Source organism: Papaver somniferum, chromosome 8 (assembly GCF_003573695.1).
Source record: "Papaver somniferum cultivar HN1 chromosome 8, ASM357369v1, whole genome shotgun sequence".
Classification (NCBI taxonomy): Eukaryota; Viridiplantae; Streptophyta; class Magnoliopsida; order Ranunculales; family Papaveraceae; genus Papaver; species Papaver somniferum.
The window spans coordinates 162,011,349-162,032,351 of NC_039365.1; the positions used below are offsets into that span (position 1 = coordinate 162,011,349).

At 38.0% G+C, this 21,003-nt stretch overlaps 3 protein-coding genes across 6 annotated transcripts; 2 read left to right on the forward strand and 1 right to left on the reverse strand.

Moving 5' to 3' along the window:
* Positions 1-1,025: 1,025 nt before the first annotated feature.
* On the forward strand, positions 1,026-6,990 carry LOC113303773 (kinesin-like protein KIN-13B). 2 transcript variants are annotated; one of them, XM_026552855.1, is made up of 12 exons: positions 1,026-1,417; positions 1,521-1,757; positions 2,223-2,417; positions 2,548-2,655; positions 3,653-3,730; positions 3,818-3,899; positions 4,444-4,603; positions 4,688-4,990; positions 5,308-5,526; positions 5,611-6,097; positions 6,308-6,373; positions 6,537-6,990. In XM_026552855.1, exons 1-12 carry the CDS (start codon positions 1,256-1,258, stop codon positions 6,711-6,713), a joined length of 2,274 nt encoding a protein of 757 aa, XP_026408640.1. In that variant the 5' UTR covers positions 1,026-1,255; the 3' UTR covers positions 6,714-6,990. The 2 variants fall into 2 exon arrangements, with proteins under 2 accessions (XP_026408640.1, XP_026408641.1); XM_026552856.1 differs by having other exon boundaries at positions 1,027-1,417; positions 5,626-6,097.
* Positions 6,991-7,296: 306 nt separating this feature from the next.
* Positions 7,297-9,198, forward strand: LOC113303774 (beta-glucosidase 44-like). 2 transcript variants are annotated; one of them, XM_026552858.1, is made up of 2 exons: positions 7,297-7,470; positions 7,574-9,198. In XM_026552858.1, exon 2 carries the CDS (start codon positions 7,690-7,692, stop codon positions 9,034-9,036), a length of 1,347 nt encoding a protein of 448 aa, XP_026408643.1. In that variant the 5' UTR covers positions 7,297-7,470; positions 7,574-7,689; the 3' UTR covers positions 9,037-9,198. The 2 variants fall into 2 exon arrangements, with proteins under 2 accessions (XP_026408643.1, XP_026408642.1); XM_026552857.1 differs by having other exon boundaries at positions 7,297-9,198.
* Positions 9,199-9,220: 22 nt separating this feature from the next.
* On the reverse strand, positions 9,221-11,282 carry LOC113303775 (FBD-associated F-box protein At5g22730-like). Of its 2 annotated transcripts, none has more exons than XM_026552860.1 (4): positions 10,831-11,282; positions 10,144-10,268; positions 9,867-10,022; positions 9,221-9,729 (listed from the first exon to the last, which is right to left on the reverse strand). In XM_026552860.1, exons 2-4 carry the CDS (start codon positions 10,171-10,173, stop codon positions 9,409-9,411), a joined length of 507 nt encoding a protein of 168 aa, XP_026408645.1. In that variant the 5' UTR covers positions 10,174-10,268; positions 10,831-11,282; the 3' UTR covers positions 9,221-9,408. The 2 variants fall into 2 exon arrangements, with proteins under 2 accessions (XP_026408645.1, XP_026408644.1); XM_026552859.1 differs by having other exon boundaries at positions 10,462-11,282.
* Positions 11,283-21,003: the final 9,721 nt, after the last annotated feature.

A 21,003-nucleotide genomic window follows, 5' to 3' on the forward strand; every position in this document is an offset into this window, starting at 1 on the left:
TCTGATGCCAATTATACTAAATTTGGCAATTAAAACATCAATTTTAGAAGAAGATAATAATTCTGTTTCAAAGAATCATCCTCATGATTTATTATTAGCAAACTGAATTGTTCTTCTTACAAGGAATGATAAACAATAAAATAGACTCGAGATCCATTCCGTACCCATCACTAAACAAGAAACATGTAGGTAAGACGACTAACAAACTAAAATAACAGAGATAGAAAACAACTGTTATAAATGACTAACGGCTAATCATTACTACGAAAGACGCTGAGAATGATAAGGGCTCGCACACTGGAAAATAAAGAATAGGGCACCCGCTAATATATGACACCAGACACTCTAGAATTCAAGCTTTTAACTCAACTTTCAACCGAAGGACAGGAAATCGTCCTCCAATTATATATATACAACAATTGGTACAAACAGGTGAGACGAGTACTCAATTGCGTGCAAGAATAATATATGAAACCATAGCACAACGTGCATTCGACTAATTCACTCGGTTTTCGTTTGAGGTGTCTTATATTCGTACATTGTCAAAACTCACCACGGGAGAGCTGATTAGTTACCTGTGGAGTCTGAAAACAATCAAAATGTTTTCTTGTCCCCCCACCATGTGACTAGTTTCAGAAGGAAGAGTAAACCAAGGACACCTTTCATTAGGTGGGCCCATCCCGCAGCAGTAAAAAATACGGACCCCACAGAATTTAGTGTGAAAAAACGAGTTAACACCTTTCCACGTCTGATAAGCTGCAGAATTACCTCATCCCGGTTTTCTATTTCAAAATTTCAAACCTTCAAATTTACATTCTTAATCCCAAATCTAACAAACTAATTCTATACAACCCCACATTATTTCAAAAATCAAACGTAAGACAAAAATCACAAGGAGCAATTCTCAAACTTTAACAACAATAGGTCCTCAACTTAATACAAAACATGAAGATTAAGGATATAATTGCTAGGAACGAAAAAGACTTTTTAGTCCTTTAATGTTTTAAAAAATCCTCACCAAACTTCTTCATCCGTGTTCACTTCAAAAAAATCAAAATCAAAACCAGTACACAGAGAGAGAGGGGGAGAGAAATTCTTAGTGATTCTTCTTCTTCTTCAAATATCTTTGAGAAACCCTAATTTTCAAATCAAATTCTGGAAATTTCGAAAGTTTCTTCATTTTTTTTTGGCCTGCAAAAAGAAATTAGATAGAGAGAAAAAGACGTTTGTGTTAGAAAAAGGGGAACCCTAAAAAATGAATGTAGTAGGAGGAAGACAGCAAATGCAGAGATCTGGTTCATCCACATCAATTAATCATCAAAGACAATACTCTGACAATTTCTTAGAGACTACTTCATCATCAATACCTAATGGGAAATGGCTTCAGACTTCTCTCAATGATGTTCCTTCCATGCAGGTATTCATTCAAAAAGGAAACCCATGAATAAATGCTCGTTTTTTTTTTCTTTTCTTTCTGGATCCATGTGTTTGATTTTTGAAATTGTTTTTATTTGGAGCAGGATTTTGGTTATTATGGTGGTGGTGGTGGAGGAGGAGGAGGGGGATCGAGGGGTTATCGGAATGTTCAGAGGAGTTTAAATGGTGGAGGAAATGAGTTTTATACAGAACCTGCAACGCCTCCAGTTTATTCACGATCGTCGAGTCAAAGAAAGAATGGAGAAGAAAATGTGTCTCCTACTGAACTTAGTCCTGGTATATTGGATCTACATTCTTTTGATACTGAGTTACTTCCTGAGGTATAACTTCGTCTTCTGATAATTCGATTGTTGAAAGTTTCATTTTAATTTAATTTCAATTCATGCAAGAAGTTTGATTTCGTCTGTTCTGCATGAATTGAAGTGGTAATTTGAATTTTATTGTTTGGATATTCTGATATTCACTATTCAATTGCAATGTAGACAGTTGATCTGGTACACTATTTCAAGCAAATAAGCAAATTCATGTTTCAACTGCATACGAAATTTGGTCAATAACTCATGGAATGGGAATTTCATGTTTGTTTGCTTATTTTCTAATTGTTTTCATGGTGGTAGTCTCAGCTTTGAGATGAAATTATGATGCGCTTATCCTTGAACAGATAGGTTCACACTGGACCATTGAACAAAATGTATTAGCTTGAAATTTGCATGCGATCTTTTTTGTGTGTTGTTGAAGTTCTAGTGTAACATTCATTAACGATTTGGTTGATGATTTATTGATAGGTTCGGGGTCCTGGGGAATATGATGGTTCGTCTTTTTATCAATCTGGACGGGACAGAAGCTATGAAGACACTGAGCCTTATATTCAAGGAAACAAACAAACATCAAGAGCTCGTGGCGCGCCCGAGAATAATCTTATGAAGAGTTTTTCCGTCGAGAAAGAGAAGAACAGTTCTGTTGCAAAGATTAAAGTAGTGGTATGTTCATTTGTATTTTTTTCGTATTTGTACATCGAGGTAACTCGTTTCTTATTTGTTTATTCTGTTGGAAGTAACTGCATAATTGCTGAGATTTTGTTGATGCAAATACATAGTGGGTTGCTTGTAGGTGCGGAAAAGACCCCTCAATAAAAAAGAAATAGCCAAGAAAGAGGAGGACATCATAACAATTGAATCAAATTCCAATTATCTTACAGTTCACGAGACTAAACTAAAGGTGAGTCTTTTAATGCTTTGCTTGATAAGTCTTCTATAGATTCTGTTACTATGCCGATATCTCAATTTTCTTGGGGGGTTATGGTTTTTGCCATTTTTTTTCATTGATCCTTAATCAGTTTAAAAACTTCTAGACATTTTGTTTTCCTGCTGGTAATGTGCAGTGTGTTACCGATATAAGTATTAGTTATCAAGGGAATTGCCAATGGGTTAAAATGTAGACTGATTTGATTGAAAGGAAAAATAAAACTTAATGATCATTTTTCTGCCAGATGATGTCTCTTTTTGGGATCTCTTTGTTGCATATAATCAATTAATCAAATTTGCTCTTTATGCATTGGCAACTATGTGAGGACAAAAATTGAAATGCGATATTCTTCTATTTTAACTGGAATCCCAAACTGAAACTTCTACAAGTATTACTGTTTTCCGGATTCCCCTTGGAAGCAATCTACTATTGTTGGTGTCTTTACTGCCGACTTCATTAGTAGCCAATCGATGAGGTTCATCAGTAGCCAAATTGGAAGTAGGTACATCCTGGAGAGAGAAAGTGCTAGCTCCTCTGAGATGGAATCGGACCCTGCGTGCCTCAGTTGGAATTTCAAAAAAAAACTATAAACCTTTGTAGGGAATGAAGTTAAAGTATCTTCACAATATGTTAATAGTAGTTACATATGTACACATAGAAAGATGGGGATATATCATGTGAGGACAACGCCAGTTAGATACATATTAAACATTTTAAGGGTAAACTAGGATTTCTTTGAGATCTTCTGTGTAGCTGACGGTTTTCTATAAGGATGCTTACTTTTAGCTTCACCGATCCTGCACAAAACTTGCTTTGCAGTGGATCAAATCACCAATAAAAATCTTTGCCATTTATTTAATTTTGACAACTATATGAACAGTATATTTGTCAATGGCTGTATTATTCAGGATCGAAGCATTATTTCATAAATTTTCTATTCTTTCTTATTCAAGTTATTTTTATTTGACAGGTTGACCTAACTGAGTACATGGAGAAACATGAGTTTGTTTTTGACGCAGTGTTGGATGAGGAGGTTTCAAATGAGGAGGTGAGTATCGCCGAATATGTGGAATATGCTTCGTCAATATACTACTCATGTCTCTACTGATTGTTATTCTTGTTTATGTCCTTGCAGGTGTATCGTGAGACAGTGGAGCACATTGTTCCAATAATCTTTCAACGCACCAAAGCAACTTGCTTTGCATATGGGCAAACAGGCATGTAATTGAGCATTTAGGTTGTCTGACATGTTTGAAACTTAGACTGTAATCAGAATAACTCGTTTTCAGGAACTAAATGAGTTCCAATTTTTTCATTTTGATAGCTTAGAATTTTTTATGCCTATATATACCCGTTTGTTTGTACCTGAAATACTGATATGCTTTAAATTAGGAAATTTTCTATGACATAATAACCTGGGTCTGTATTTACATGATCACCCATTAGCTCCCCTGTCATGGTTTTGTTTCTCACTAGAGATGTAAATTGACGGTGACAACGATTTGGGTCATTTGACAACTAACTCTCCATTGGGTATGAACTTGTTGCATTTGGTTCTCATGGGCCATACAGCTACTGAGAACTTTGCCTTGTCATTAATACAATATTTGATGCACACATCACAAAAAATAAACATGCATATCTCTTGTTGCTGATCATGCTTTATTTATTTTTTTCTTGAAGTGTTTGTCGGGTAATGCCTATCATCTCAGTTTTTGTTGCAAGAAGTAAAATTAATCTGATTCTCAATTTGAACCTCAGGAAGTGGTAAGACGTTCACGATGCAGCCACTGCCCCTTAAAGCATCACAGGATATATTGAGATTGATGCACCATACTTACCGGAATCAAGGTTTTCAGTTGCATGTGAGTTTCTTTGAGATATATGGGGGGAAGCTTTACGATCTCCTTAATGAGCGAAGGTTCGTATCTTTAAGCTTATACTATTTTGATTTTGTGCCACTGGATGATCTAGATGCTTATTTCTCAACGTACTGACTATGCAGAAAACTTTGCATGAGGGAGGACGGAAAGCAACAAGTCTGCATTGTAGGTTTGCAAGAGTTTAAAGTGTCAAATGTGGAAACAATCAGGGAGCTCATAGAGAAAGGAAACTCCACAAGAAGTACAGGCACAACTGGGGCTAATGAAGAGTCCTCTCGTTCACATGCTATTCTTCAGCTTGTTATCAAGAGGTCAGCTGATGGCAGTGAGACAAAGCCTCCCAGGGTCATCGGAAAGCTTTCTTTCATTGATCTTGCTGGAAGTGAACGTGGTGCTGATACTACTGATAACGACAAACAAACAAGGTAACGTAGTCTGCTATCTGCATTCTCTGTCTCTCTCCAGTTTCCTTACATGGGAACCTGCATATGACTTAGAGGGAAAGTTCAGCTGATGGACTCCCTAGGTAAGCAGAGTGTATGGAGGATTCTAAACTATAGCACCTTAGATACGGGCATAGTAAATTTTAGTCTATTTTCTCATCGCGATCAGTGTGTCCTATTGGTTTGCTGTCCTGTAAACATCCTTACAGTTTGAAACCATGCATCCCCAGTTCTACAGTTTATTATTTTATTTTGGTAACCTGTTGGGCACCCTTAGCTGAATTAGGTTTTTAATGCAGAATGGAAGGCGCTGAAATAAATAAAAGTTTACTCGCACTGAAGGAATGCATTAGGGCTCTTGATAATGACCAAGGCCATATTCCTTTCAGAGGAAGCAAGTTAACTGAAGTTCTCAGAGATTCCTTCGTTGGCAACTCACGCACTGTTATGATTTCCTGTATTTCCCCGAATTCAGGTTCATGCGAACATACCCTTAACACGCTAAGATATGCTGACAGGTGATTTCATTTTCTTTTAACTTTTCTCTACAAGTCCCTTTCCCTTTTAACTTCACTTTTCTTTTGTTATTATGTTCTTTATAGATGTTTGTTTACCAGGGTTAAGAGCCTCTCGAAGGGAAATAACTCCAAGAGGGATCCTCTGTTAGCAACGTTAAACATCCGAGAGTCGACTACCGTGTCCATGTCCTCTGCTTTACCACCAGTATCCTCCACTTATGAGAGCAACACCACTGATTTCACTGAGGAGCCCAACAGATTTGGATGGTCTAAACAATTCGAAAGAGAGACTTCTATGTCTTATAATATGGAACGCGTGCCTAGTGGAAGAGAAGATGGTTTTGCTGCTTCTGGTGGTAGAGGTGGTGCAACTGGAGAGGAATTTGATTACTCTGAGGAGTTTTACGAGCAAGAGAAACCACCACGGAAGAAAAATGGGAAATTGGAGAGTTACCAAGCCTCAACTTTGGAGGATAAGATGAGGGTAGTTGATGCCCAAACAAAATGGAAGGACACACAGGGCAACAATAATAGTTCACATCCAGATGACGATCTGAACGCCCTCTTGCAGGTAAGAGTCATAGACATACTGGATACAATTTGTCTTCTTTGATTGTAAAAGAGGGCTACAAAGCCGTCAAAACACACCACAATCCAAGCCTTCATCACCAATATAATTATTTAAGTCCAATTTTTTTTTTGTGGCTGCTGAGCCAAGCAGGTGAAAAAGAGAAATTTTCGTTATGTATCTCATTTACAATGCTTGTATTTAATGATTCAGGAAGAAGAAGATTTAGTTGGTGCTCATCGGAAACAAGTAGAGGAGACAATGGATATTGTCATGGAGGTTAGTCACCACCATCTGTTTTTTCCTGACCTATTTTTTCGTCGTTATTCACTTTCCGTTACTTCTCATTCTGTACATGATATCAGGATTAGGTCACTGTTTTCTTGTTGCCAATCAAATTACTCATGAGTAAATACATTGTCTAATTTTTTTGCTCATGCAGGAAATGAAGCTTTTGGTTGAAGCAGATCAACCAGGGAACCAACTTGATGATTACATCTCTAGATTGAACACCATTCTGACACAAAAAGCAGCTGGTATACTACAATTACAGACTCGTCTAGCCAATTTTCAACGGCGTCTCAACGAGCACAATGTTTTAGTTTCCACTGATCAGTGAGTTCTTAGACCGGGGCTGGTTGTTGATCTAAAACTCTGTCTGTCATTGTGGTGTGTGTGGTTATTACTGTACATGAGTTTTATTGTGCTATTGATTTTAAGCATGCAAGTGGGGACGGACCTATGCGAAGGCTATCCCAGCCTTCCAGGCTTGTATTTTGTTCTCAGTTCGAGTATCAAGTTAGAAAGAAAAAAAAGAATCGGCAAGGCCCTTACTGTGTAATGTAATTGCTCCGCTCATTGTGCTAATGAATTTTTAAAGTTATATCTTCGTTAAACAGGTGCCCAATCAGTTTTCACCGGCGGACAAATCCTAGCTGCCGGACGTCAAATGGTTATAGTTAGGATCTTAACAAAACATGAACCCCTTTTTTGTGCAAGTTATCTTGGTCTATGTTTCGACGATGTGATCTAGACTCTAGAGAGTAGGATGGAATAGAGTACTGAATTACTATGACATGAACGGATGAAATGCGATTGGACCGAATAAAAAAGAAAGAAAATGACCGGATTTCTTGGCATCATGGACCATTCAAATGCTAAACTCTCATCATCAAGTGTCAGGACTCTCTTTTTGAGGGGGTTTTCGGGTTACACTGGCAGTGACCCAACTGTTTTTGCAGTGACCACAACAGAACTTATCTCTTTATGAATCTTTAAAAGTACTGATCTTTCTACCACAAATTTCATATCCTCCTTGCACAGATTAGCTAGTTGTTTCATCTTCTTTGTCAATCCATTGGATACAATTGATGATGGTAAGGAGCATGAGGGATTTATCTTTATCATCCCCTTGCTGGGTAGTACTAAATTCATTTCTTTTGCTACTAATTCTGTTGAATGTCACGCATGCATCGTCAGGTGGATCCAGTGTGTCGCCGGAAAGCATCCGGTTTGACACAGGAGGGTTAAGCAGGGATAGTTTTCCAAAGGGTTTTGTATTTGGAACTGCAACTTCAGCTTATCAAGTTGAAGGAATGGCAAAGAAAGATGGCAGAGGACCGAGTATCTGGGACATATTTGTTAGTATTCCTGGTAACATTGCAAACAATGCTACAGCTGATGTCGCTGTGGATCAGTATCACCGTTACAAAGAAGACGTAGATATCATGAAACATCTCAACTTCGACGCTTACCGTTTCTCCATCTCATGGTCTAGGATCTTTCCAGATGGTGCAGGGAAGGTGAACTGGAGAGGTGTTGCGTATTACAATAGGTTGATCAACTACATGCTCAAGCAAGGCATCACTCCATATGCAAATTTATATCACTACGATCTTCCTTACGCACTTGAGAAGAAGTATAAAGGGTTGTTAAGCCAAAATGTTGTGAAAGATTATGCAGATTTTGCTGATTTTTGTTTCAAGACGTTTGGTGATAGGGTGAAAAATTGGATGACATTCAATGAGCCAAGAGTGATTGCTGCCTTGGGTTACGACAACGGAGTAATTCCTCCAGGGAGGTGTTCTAAGCCATTTGGAAACTGCACACAAGGGGATTCTTCGACTGAACCATACATTGTTGCACATCATCTCATATTGTCTCATGCTGCTGCAGTTCAGAGGTACCGCCAAAAGTATCAGCAACAACAAAAAGGACGGATAGGAATTCTCTTGGATTTTACATGGTATGAACCTCTTACAGATTCAAAAGCCGATCAAGAAGCTGCTCAGAGAGCAAGAGACTTTCATCTTGGATGGTTTCTTCACCCAATTGTATACGGAGAGTACCCAAAATCAATGCAGAGGATTGTAGCATCGAGACTTCCAAAGTTCACAAAGTCAGAAGTGAACATGGTGAAAGGCTCAATGGATTTTGTAGGAGTTAATCAGTACACTACTTACTACGTGTATGATCAGCATATAAGCAAGAACCAGGTTAGAGGCTATCAGTTAGAATGGCAAGCTGGATTCGCTTATGCTCGTAACGGAGTACCGATCGGACCACGAGCACACTCCAACTGGCTTTACGAAGTACCCTGGGGTATATATAAAGTTCTGACATATATCAAGGAACATTATGGAAACCCGAACGTAATTCTTTCAGAGAATGGCATGGACGATCCTGGCAATGTTACTCTTCCTCAAGCATTACATGACACCAGAAGAATGAATTTCTACAGGGCGTATTTGATTCAACTCAAGAAAGCAATTGACCATGGAGCCAATGTAACTGGCTACTTTGCGTGGTCATTGCTCGACAACTTCGAATGGACGAAAGCTTACACATCAAGGTTTGGTATCGTGTATGTTGACTACAACAACCTAAAAAGGTACCCTAAGTTGTCTGCTTATTGGTTCAAAACACTACTTAGCAGGTCTTAAAACTTAAAAATGCATCCCAACTTGTTGATGCTGGTTTCTTCAACACTTGCAATGTGGTTTTTCTGATCTTGCTTGTAAGCTGTAAACAGACTGTTCTACTCTTGCTTGTAGCTCGTAAGCAGGAAGTTGCCACAATGAAAGTACAGAATAAGATTTTATTTAGGTGACAGAATTGTGACTGTTGCATAGTTTTTGAGGAGTCTAAATCAAGGCAGATAGGCTGAAAATCTAGAGCACAGATCTAAAATAATGAATTCAACACATGCAGTTTGCCAAAATGTGCATCTAATTAGGACTTGCCAAGGCATATTCCTAATCTTAACCTCAAAACAGTGAAGTTCAATACTCAAAATGTAAGAAAAAGAAAATAGATTAGGGACTTGAAAACGTAACCATGCAATCAGCTGAAGCCCATGAAAATGGCAGTAACTGCTCCAGAATTTTATGATTGGCATCTTCAACTTCCTTAGCAGTAGATTTCTTCTTGTTCATATATTCCAAACGATGTGATGAACTTCCAAGAGTAATCAATAGAAGAACTCTAGCATTCTCCAGAAATATATTCACCACCTCTATCTCCCCTGGGTGCCCAGAGAAATTCTGAAATTCAATGGACTTTAGGCAGAACAACAAACAACGAGGCACTATATTTAACGACAATGCATCCTCACCGACTTTATCATACGTGAAGAGCTGAAGCGCAGGTTGTGGGTTCACACCAGAAAAGGAAAGATCAATTAGATTAGCAACAACTTAAATTTAAAAGCTACTTTTCTTTCTTGCTTCTAATTGAACAGCATTACAATAATTGTAAGTTGGCATATCTATACCTGACGGAAGATGAGTGATGTTAAATTTGGCGAAAACTGTAGAATTATGTCGAATAGTGATTTGATTTGCCCATAATGAATAATATCCACTTCAAAACTGACCAAATTACGGAACATATGGAAGCTTCTAGGGAGAACGCTTGAGTCGTCAAGAATCTAACCAACAAAGCATACAAAGTACAAATATCATTGCACAATAACATCCGACAGCCATAAGAAAACAAATTTACAGAAATATAGTCATATCACAAACATTCTTATAAGCAATCGAACATACCTTAGGATAAAAGTAGGTATGAGATACCATTAGGCGCTTTACATGAGACACCTTCTCAACAAACTTATGCAAAGATTCATATCTGCTTTTAGTATAACCCTCTGAAAAGTTTTATCGAATACCAGCTTCAACCAAACACGGAAAGCTATCAACAATGAATTCCTCCGGAAGATAATCAAACCACATAAGGGACAATAAATTCGGTGTATCAAACTTAACCTTAACATTCTCTATACATTTTCTTCCACAAAATGCTATGCCAAAAAACTTAAGGCGAGGTAATGCAAAACACAGGACATCTAAACCCTTCCAACTAACCTTACTCATATGCAAATCTTCATGCACAGGGCAATTAGAAAAAAATCTGCACTGCCAATCACTCATCCTTGAATTCAATAAACGAAAGCCGAAGTTTCTTAAGTCTTTGAAAAGAGATTGGTGATAATGGTGATTTATCTATAACCTGTTTGTTCTCAAACTGCAAATCTAACACAGTCAATGACTCACAATAAACAGTTCTAATGGAATCACTCCAGGACCTGAGCACTTAATGGAAAGAATGATCTCTTCGACAGCATGCATGACAATCGAAATGATCCATTTCTTTACACGGTCTTGATCAAAGTACTTACTGTCAGTTTTGAGACAGAATTTCTTTATATGAGCCAAGTTATCGAGAAATAATACCTTATCCAGAAAATGCATGAACCTATTAGTCTCTGATAAATCTACTGGAGGTGAATCTTTGATCACTCGGTATTCTTGCTCCGAACCATCTGTATCAGAATCGGTTTCTTCTTCTTCTTTGTTGCGATCTTCAAGTGTAGTAGTAGCAGTAGGAGGAGATCGCCATTCTGTAAAATCAAGAACGGGAAGAGATAACCAGCGATTGTTCCATCTATTAGATAAAATTTGTTGAAGCAGCACGTTTGATTGGAAGAAATGAGAGAATGTGATGAGTAAGGGATTCAGGTAAATCACCAATCCTTTCCATTCCGGCTACTACACCCATCATATTTTCGTTTCTGAGAAATCGAAGCAAAATGAAATACTTTATATATTACGGGTTTTTAGGGTTTGAAGGAGAGAGCGAGGAGAGGAAAATGTGGAGTTCGAGTCCGATAAGTACAGGGTATTTTCTCTTTGTTACCATAATTTGACAGGCAGTTCCTCTAATTGTGATAGGCTCGTATGGTAGCATTGATGGAATTTTGAATAGTGGTAAATAAGGTTGTCGTTTATTAGGACTTTATTGAGATTGATTCTAGGTTTAAATATGAAAATAATAAAAATAAAAAAAATTATATAAAATATGTCACAGAATGAAGAATTTATTGGGACTCAGGATTTCACTGTTTTTCATATTCAAGTGGTTCAGAAATTAATCCTAGGCAATTATAGCTCAAAATAAAAGAGATATTAACTCTATTCTTTGCCAAAGTAGATTTCATAAAACATTAATTGTAAGTTGTGAGCATGACGCATCAAAAGTAATCAAAACTAAGCATGCGACATCAGACAAAATAACAAATAATTAATTGAAATCGTAAAACAATTAAATTCTATGCACATAGTTATAAAAGAATTAATTTAATTACCAGATGGGTGAACAAGAACTTCCTCCATCGTCCCAGTGATGGGTTAAGCTTCTCATGATGCAAACACACTCAAAAAGATAATTCATTGCTCAAAAGGTGCTTACAAGGATGATAATGTGGGAGAAAATAATTAAAAACCGAGTTTATAACATTTATAAGTGTTACAAACCAGCTGTTACAGAGAACGATATATGTGAACTGTCACTGATGCTGTAACATACGACCCTCACCCCTCTGTCGTTGTCACTGTTGATAAACGACTGTCTCTGTGCGTCTAAAGTTCTTCGTGTTCTTCAGTGCACCAACAGAAAACAGTTTTCCTGCAACTTGATTTTCAGCTCTGTTGAAGCTCTAAACTGCTCCCCAAACTCTCCATCCCTTGTACGCCTCCCATACTTCTCTTTTATACCCAACAGGACAAAGAAATCACCCGTAATAACTCTCATCAATTCTCTTTCCTTACTTGTAGCAGCACGAGAATAATTTGTATTTTCTCTCTTTTTTATCTCTTCCACACGCCTGCATGTACTCTGTGCACTCTCATCATCCTCAAACACGCTCCATAAGAAGCTTAACATGCTTCAAACTCATGCAAACCTTCAACAGATGAAGTAAAAATCTCGAGAATATCTCGAAGAACAAATGTGCCATGTTTTCTTCCACATCACACCACACTCCTAATTTCTCGAAATTAAAGCTCACCATCTCTGTTTCGATTAAACAAGCTGGTATCAACTAATTGGAACGAGAAAATCTCCCCAAATCTTCTCGACTTTAATGAAGAAAATCCTCCCATACACGTACTCCCCGTTTTCTCCCACGCGTGATTGTAGCTAAAGTTAATCGATTCTGACGACATTACCTACCCTGTTTAGTCAAAGCAGGATATTTGATGCCAATTCCAGCTATTTAATCTCCTTCAAACTCGTCGAAATCTTCACTGTAAACTCTCGGGTTTTCAAGAACCAATTCCCGCCAAAATATAATTCAAATGGAGAAGATGACCTCCCCCTATCATGTACATGTGTGTGAATAGTAGGTGGATTCTTGGGGTGCAAATATCAGCTAGTGTTCCCCTTAGTCAGTTGAGTGCCCCATAGTAATAGGTTACCCATATCCAAAACAGCGAGTCCGAATAACATGTGCCCTCCGGGTGCCTTTAACAAATTTTCGAGACGAATTTTTCAAAAATGTTTATTGCCAAAAAATACCTACAAACACACAAAACACCATAATAAAAAATCGAGTACCAACAATACAGAAAATTAAGGACAACGTTGACACAAAAATGTGTCTATCAAATACCCCCAAACTTATTATTTGTTAGTCCTCGAGCAAATCTAATCTAGAAAACTAGGTGGCCCTAGTGACCGAGATATAGTCTCGAGAGGGTTTACCAGAAGTGTACCCACAAAACCATTACTCCAAACCCTAGCTATCTACACAGAACCTTGGAAGGCGCTACAGAATCTCCTTGGTTGGCATACTCTCATTGGCTACAGGAGGAAGTACCCTGATGCGAAATTCCAATTGTTGTACACGAGTTTGCACTCAGCATACTAAAATTCATATATAAGTGACAGGGCTCTACTCAGATAGTTTCTAGACATCATAACCAGAGTCAAGCAATCACATGAAAAGATCAAGAAGATGGATAAAGAGAAAAAATTAGATGTTTAAAGTGAACGGTGTTTCCCATATCTGTCTGAAGGCCTCTGCCAAGATTAACCTATCCTAATGGACTGAGATACCGGTCTGACTAATATCAACACAACTGGCATATACAAGGGGACCAGTGGTCAATAAACCTAACTCTTTCTTCCATCTCTTTCTTCCGTCTCTAATTCAAGCCTACGTGTTGACTCAGCAAACTCACGTGTTGACTCAATTAACTTACATGTTGACTCAGCTAACGTCCTGAGGGTATCTTCTAAAGAAGTTTCATTCATTTTTATCGTTATTTCGTCCATAACTAAGTCATTTGTGTACGCTAACTTATGTGTAGACTCAAGTAACTTGCACGTTGACTCAAGTATCTTACGTGCTTCATCTAGAGGAGAGGAATTATAAGAATCTTGCTCGTATGACCGGTGGGCATGTGGATAGTAGTTGGGCTCACCATGGTGTGACCCATAACCTTCAAAAGTTTGGTGTTCCCAACCACTATTCACACTATGGTCATAAAAAGAATAATGTTCATGTTGCTCAGTCGAATAATCATTGTATTGGCTATACCAGTTCGACATCCTAACTGCAAGGGAATTCTAAACAAACACAAAGAAGGCTGACTCGACCACAACAAGTCTATTTTATCTACAAAAAGCATGATGGCTCCCTTAGATTGTTTCTAGACCAGCTTTTATTCTTTCGAAAAAGAATTCGTTACAATCTGAGCAAACCTCTCTGGAATCAACCGAGTTAAAGTAAGTTGAATAGAGACGAGGGAAGCTTGATGTGATTTCAAATTGAGTTGTAGTAAGAAGTTCGTTGAGACTTGTGAAAGCGAAAGATTTTAGATTTAATTTTTAAGACTAAAAATATAGCAAACTTAAATAAAAGTGATATGAAAATTATGGAGAAGACTGGGGCTATGGAATCCACTATTTACCAATATCAAAGTGATTTATATTCTCTAATTATAATCATGCAAATCATGCATTCAAATTGATTCTTAATATTGCAATAGTTGATTTTTTAGAAATAACAATTGTAGATCGAAAGTACGGGACATCAAAACCCTAGGATAGCATGCTCCATCAATTGAAATGAAAATTGTTTAACAAAAACCATTTTATCAATTTATTTATCTAGGCAAATAATCATATAATAATTGCATAAATTAGAGATTACCACTTTTCATTGGTGAAATAGCTTCCTCCTTCGCCCCAGAGGATGGGTTTATCTCATCATTGTGTAAACACGCTCAAAATATTTGTTCATTGCTTCAAAAATTGTTTACAAAGTTGAAACGGAGAGAAAATATTAAAAACCGGGTTTGCAACAGTTATAAGTGTTACAAACTGAAAAGAACGATAGAACAGAGTACTGTCGTTGATTCTCGACCCTCGCCTGTGTGTCGTTTCCACTGTTGAGAAACGACTGCTGTTGCGCGCCTAATGTTCTTGGTGTTCTTCACAGCAGCAGAAATGGTGATTCTTCTGCAACTCGATTTTTACAGCTCTCTAATCTCCCCCAAACTCTCCGTAACCCTCTATGACTCCTCAGGATTCTTTTTATACCTAACAGCACCATCGAATCTCGTAGTTACTCAAGAATAATCCTCTTTTACTCCCCTGTGAAATATTTCCTTCTTTTTTTCTGCATGCATCTGCTGGTGATTCCCATGCATCAGAAACTCTTCAAACACGTGCCATACACTTCCTAGAATGAGTAGAACTCTTGCAGGGAATAAATATCCACGTAACTTCCACAAAACAACTCGAGAAAATCCCTAGAATATTGCCTTCTCTGTTTTGAATAATGACCTAGAATATGAAGATTTTGGTTCCTTTTTTAGCTCTCAAACACGTCAACTGTTTCCATTCTTTCCAAACCTGATGGATGCAAATCCTGCGAGAAATATCTTCTCCCAATTGCCAGAAATACCACCAACCAACCCCGAGTATCTCTCTTCCCTGTTTAATCCAAAACCCGATTATTCAACCCAGATTTCTCGAATCCAACGAACATACCTTCTGTGTATAGGTCTTAGAAGTTAATCCAAATCAAAAACAACGATTGAATCTCTTCAGAAATGGCCCAAAACTCGAACCCTAATCTGGTAGTAAACTGTGCATTTTTCCCGCCAAAAACCAGAATTTAAAAGGTAGGGGATGACCTCACCCTAACAGATATGGGGATGCGAATAGCAGGTGGTGTTGTGGGGGTGAAAATAGCAGGTAGTGTGCCCTTTAGTAATTGGGTGCTGAGGATGAATTTGGACTATGCATAACCCTGGGTGCCCCTTCGCCAAATCTGGGGTTCGTATAGCAAATGTCCTCCGGGGTCCAAATAACACTTTTTGAGCAAATTTTTTCACACAAGTGTATTTCTCCTAAGACACCTACACAAACATAAAAACACCATAATAAGTACGAAATCGAGTACCAACAATACAGAACATTGAGGACAAATTAGACACAAAAATGTGTCTATCAAATACCCCAAACTTATTATTTGCTAGTCCTCGAGCAAAACTAATCTAGAAAAATAAAATGACTACATTAAGCATGTGCAGCAAGCCGTTAAACCGCTAGGTGGCCCTAGCGCCGGAGTGTTGTCTCCGGAGGGTTTACCAGAGGTGTACCCATAAAACCTTTACTCCAGACCCTAGCTATCTACGCAGAACCTTGGAAGGCACTAAAGAATCTCCTTGGTTGGCATATAATCATTGACTATAGGAGGAAGTACCCTGATGCGAAATTCCAATTGCTGTACACGAGTTTGCACTCAGCATACTGTAATTCATATATAAGTGACAGAGCTCTACTCAGATAGTTTCTAGACATCATAACCGGAGTCAACCAATCATATGGAAAGATCAAGAAGATGGATAAAGAGAAAAATAGATGTTTAAAAGTGAACGGTGTTTCCTATATCTGTCTGAAGGCCTTTGCCAAGATGTAACCTATCCTAATGGACTGAGATACCGGTTTGACTAATATCAACACAACTGGCATATACAAGGGTACCAGTGGTCGATGAACCTAACTCTAGGTCAACACAACTGGCATATACAAGGGTACCAGTGGTCGACTTTATTGAGTTTATTCCGGTTGGTCTGATGGTCTGGTCTCAAACTTTTTTTTTTTTTTGGTATCTCAATCACCCTATTTCACCCTAGCAATGGTAACAACTTGAGTCGTGTGCCCCACCAAATCACTTAAGAAATAAAAACAGAAGGGATTAGGATTCAAAGAGTTATGGCGAAACTACCATGTTTTTTTGTTAATTCTAACACCTGAGATCTGTGCTTTTATGAATAGACTCTTTAGATGTTTCCATCTAATCAGATTGGTTCCTCAACTCCTACAACCAAGATGTTCCCATCCACTTAGATTGGTTAGTGCCAACCTTAATAAGCATAAATTTCTAGGCTCTGGAGTTTATTTATTGCAACTAAAAGCTAACAAAAAATTTCTTCCCCACCCCCAAATTTAAATCTAAAATTGTCCTCAATGTTTCTAATGAAACAGCAATACCAAAAAGCAAAGTAATATGAGGAATCAGTAAAGAGATAAGTCGGAAAGATAGTACCTGGGTGAAGAGAGAAATCAAAAACTAATATACAACATACAATCGCCTCGATGGTCAATCAAGGGTAAACAAGGTCCTCCAGAGGGACCTCCTCAACCTCACCTGTAGGAAAGGGATCTAAAAAGGGTTTCAATCTCTGACCGTTAACCTTCGAAGAACTACTACCATCTGGTGTCTCGATCTCAACAGCTCCATGAGGAAAGACAGTGCGAACAATAAAAGGACCCGACCACGGAGAACGCAACTTCCCAGGGAAAAGATGCAAGCGGGTATCATACATAAGAACTTTTTGACCTGGAGAAAATGACTTCCTTAAAATATTTCTATCATGCACAAGTTTCATTTTGTTCTTATACTCCTTTGCACTATCGTAAGCATCTATACGAATCTCTTCCAACTCATTGAGCTGGAGTTTCCTATGGACTCCTGCCTTGTCAAGTGAAAAATTTAGCTGCTTAACAGCCCAATAAGCTCTATGTTCTAACTCAACAGGTAAATGACATGCCTTGCCATACACAAGCCGATAAGGCGACATTCCAATGGGGGTCTTAAACGCAGTACGGTAAGACCATAAGGCATCAGTAATCCTAGACGACCAGTCTTTCCGATTAGGATTAACTGTTTTCTCTAATATACACTTTATCTCCCTATTGGAAACCTCTACCTGACTACTAGTCTGTGGATGATATGGGGTAGCTATCTTATGTGTAATACCATATTTCTTCATCAAAAGCCTAAAAGGTCCATTACAAAAGTGTGACCCTCCATCACTAATTATAGCTCGCGGTGTACCAAAACGTGTAAGTATATTATTTTTCAAGAACTCAATCACAACCCTATGGTCATATGTTTTACACGCAACCTCCTCAATCCACTTAGAGACATAGTATACAGCGACAAGGATGTAAAGGTTACCAAAAGAAATAGGAAACGGACCCATAAAATCAATACCCCACACGTCAAAGACCTCAACAACTAAAATAGGGTTCAAGGGCATCATGTTCCTACGGGAAATGGTTCCTAATTTCTGGCAACGCTCACAAGTAACACAATGACTATGGGAGTCTTTAAACAACGAAGGCCAATAAGATCCACACTGCAATATCTTAGCAGCAGTCTTCTTAGCACTAAAGTGACCCCCACAAGCATGATCATGACAAAAGGAAATAATACTGGACTGGTCACTCTCAGGTATACATCTCCTAATAATCTGGTCTGGACAATACTTAAACAAATAAGGATCATCTCAAAAGAAGTGCTTCACCTCGGCTAAAAACCTAGAACGATCTTGTTTACCCCAATGTTGGGGCATTCGACCAGTAACAAGATAATTCACTATATTCGCATACCAAGGTGCTTGGGTAACAAAGAAAAGTTGTTCATCAGGAAAACTATCCCTAACTGGAGGAGAATCATTAAGGGTATCCACAACAAGCCTAGACAAGTGGTCTGCTACTACATTTTCTGCACCTTTTTTTATCTCTAATGTCTAAGGAAAATTCCTGCAACAATAGGATCCATCTAATCAATCTAGGTTTAATATCCTTCTTGGAAAGAAGATATTTCAAAGCAGCATGATCAGTAAAGATTATGACCTTAGAACCTAAGAGGTAGGATCTAAATTTGTCTAAGGCAAACACAATAGCTAATAGTTCCTTCTCCGTAGTGGTATAGTTCAACTGGGCATCATTCAGAGTTTTGCTAGCATAGTAAATCATATGAACTAACTTATTTTCTCGCTGACATAGCACAACACCAATAGCATAATCTGAAGCATTGATGTGGTTCGTAGATAGTGGTAAAAAGTGATTCGATTCTCGAACTTGTGAAGGATAACTTTAGACTTAAATTCAAAACTAAATAGAAAACTCACTAATAATTATAACAAACACTGACAAAGTTGGTATCAATATTAAAAGAACACTGAGGGTAAGATTCCACTATTTTCCAAGTTCAAAGTGATTTGGTCCAAATATTTAAATTCATGCAATTTTCTCGTTTACTTTGATTCTAAAATATTGCAACTAATAGATTTTCACAAGTAATAATTGTAAATACCAAGTATGAAGCATCAAGAGTCTATAAACTAAGCATACTCCATAAAAATAGATCACAATCACTCAAATAAAAATCATATTCAATAATAGTTCAAGGAAAATAATCATAATAATAATTGTAATAAATTAAATAAAATTGTACCACTTTTTGTTGGAAAAATAGCTTCCTCTATGGCCTCAGCAATGAGGTTTAGCTCCTCATATTAATCATGATCTCAAAATATTTGTTTATGGCTCAAAAGATGATTAAAAAGATGAAAAGTGATAATACAGACGATTCACAACAGTTTGTTGGTGTTGCAGAATCACTGTTACAGGGAGAAATAGTATCTAAAGACCTTATGAAACCGCTGTGATGAACGACACATAGGTTCTGCTGTGAAACAACGATAGTTTTCTGCGACAATTGCTTGTGCGTCAATGTTCTTCGTGTTCTTCCTCTTCAGCAGCAGCAGCAGAATAAGGTATTTTCCTGCAACTCGATCTCTGGAGCTCTGTGGTGTTCTAAACTTCTATGAAAGGATTCGTACCCCTTATATGACTTATCCCCTCTCCTTTTATAGGCCACAACTCGATTAAATCTCCCCCAAAAGCTTGGTTTATCTCCACAACAAATTTCGGAGTTTTCTTTCTGCCAAACTCTCTTCACGCGTATTTGACCTCTCCCAATACTTCCAAACTCCTTATTAGATAACTACGAATGTTGGGGAAGCTTTTCTAGCCTTTAATCTCCCTGAATTTTCGAAAAAATATTCCAACAACAACCCGTGACCACACCACCTCTTTTTCCTTCTACCGGTCGATCTAACCCAATTCATTCGATCCAATCACATATACCAACCCTGTTATGCTCTAGGAAGTCCAGCCAAACAAAAATCAGCCATTGAAACTCGTTATTTCACGTCCAACTGATGCTCCCAAATTCACGCAGGTAATAATAAAGTTTCCCGCCAAAACTGTGTTTGAACGATGAAGAAAAAGGGGGCGCCCCCTATCCAGAGTAGGTGTGCCTTTTAAAACTGCCTTAAGGGGTGTCCTGGGGGTGCCCCTTATCCAAACCGGGGGTCCGAATAGCAAGTGTCCTTCGGGTGCTTTCCGACAACTTTTCGAGCCAATTTTTTCCAAAAATGTTTATTGGCCAAAAATACCTACAAATAAATAAAACACCATAATAAGTACAAAAATGATCCCTAATAATATATAGAATCGAGACAAATCGGACACAAAAATATGTCTATCAAATACCCCCAAACCTATTATTTGCTAGTCCTCGAGCAAAAATAAAATAGAAATAAAATCCTAACTCACTGTCGCAGGCATCGTCGATTGCATTTAGCATATGCAATAAGCCTTTAAACCGCTAGGTGGACCTAGTGTCCGAGTTATAGTCTCGGGAGGGCTTACCAGAGGTATACCCACAAAAACTTTACTCCAGATCCTAGCTATCTATGCAGAACCTTGGAAGGCACTAAAGAATCTCCTTGGTTGGCATACTTATTGACTACAGGAGGAAGTACCATGATGCGAAATTCCAATTGCTGTACACGAGTTCTCACTCAAGCATACTAAAATTCATATGAAGTGACACTTATCTCTACTCAGATAGTCGCACTATGGACATCAATATCCGGAGTCAAAACTAATCACATGGATAGATCAAGAATATGGATATAGATAAAAACATAGATGATTTTGATGTTTACTAGGTGAACGGTGTTTCTCATATCTGTCTGAAGGCCTCCGCCAAAATGAACCTATCCTTATGGACTGAGATACTACTCTGACTAATATCAACACACAGGCATATATAAGGGAACCAGTGATTGATAATCCTAACTCTAGGTCAACACAACTGGCATATACAAGGGTTCCAGTGGTCGACTATATTGAATTTATTCCAGTTGGTCTGATGGTACGGTCTTAGTTTTTTTTTTTTTTTTTTTTTTTTT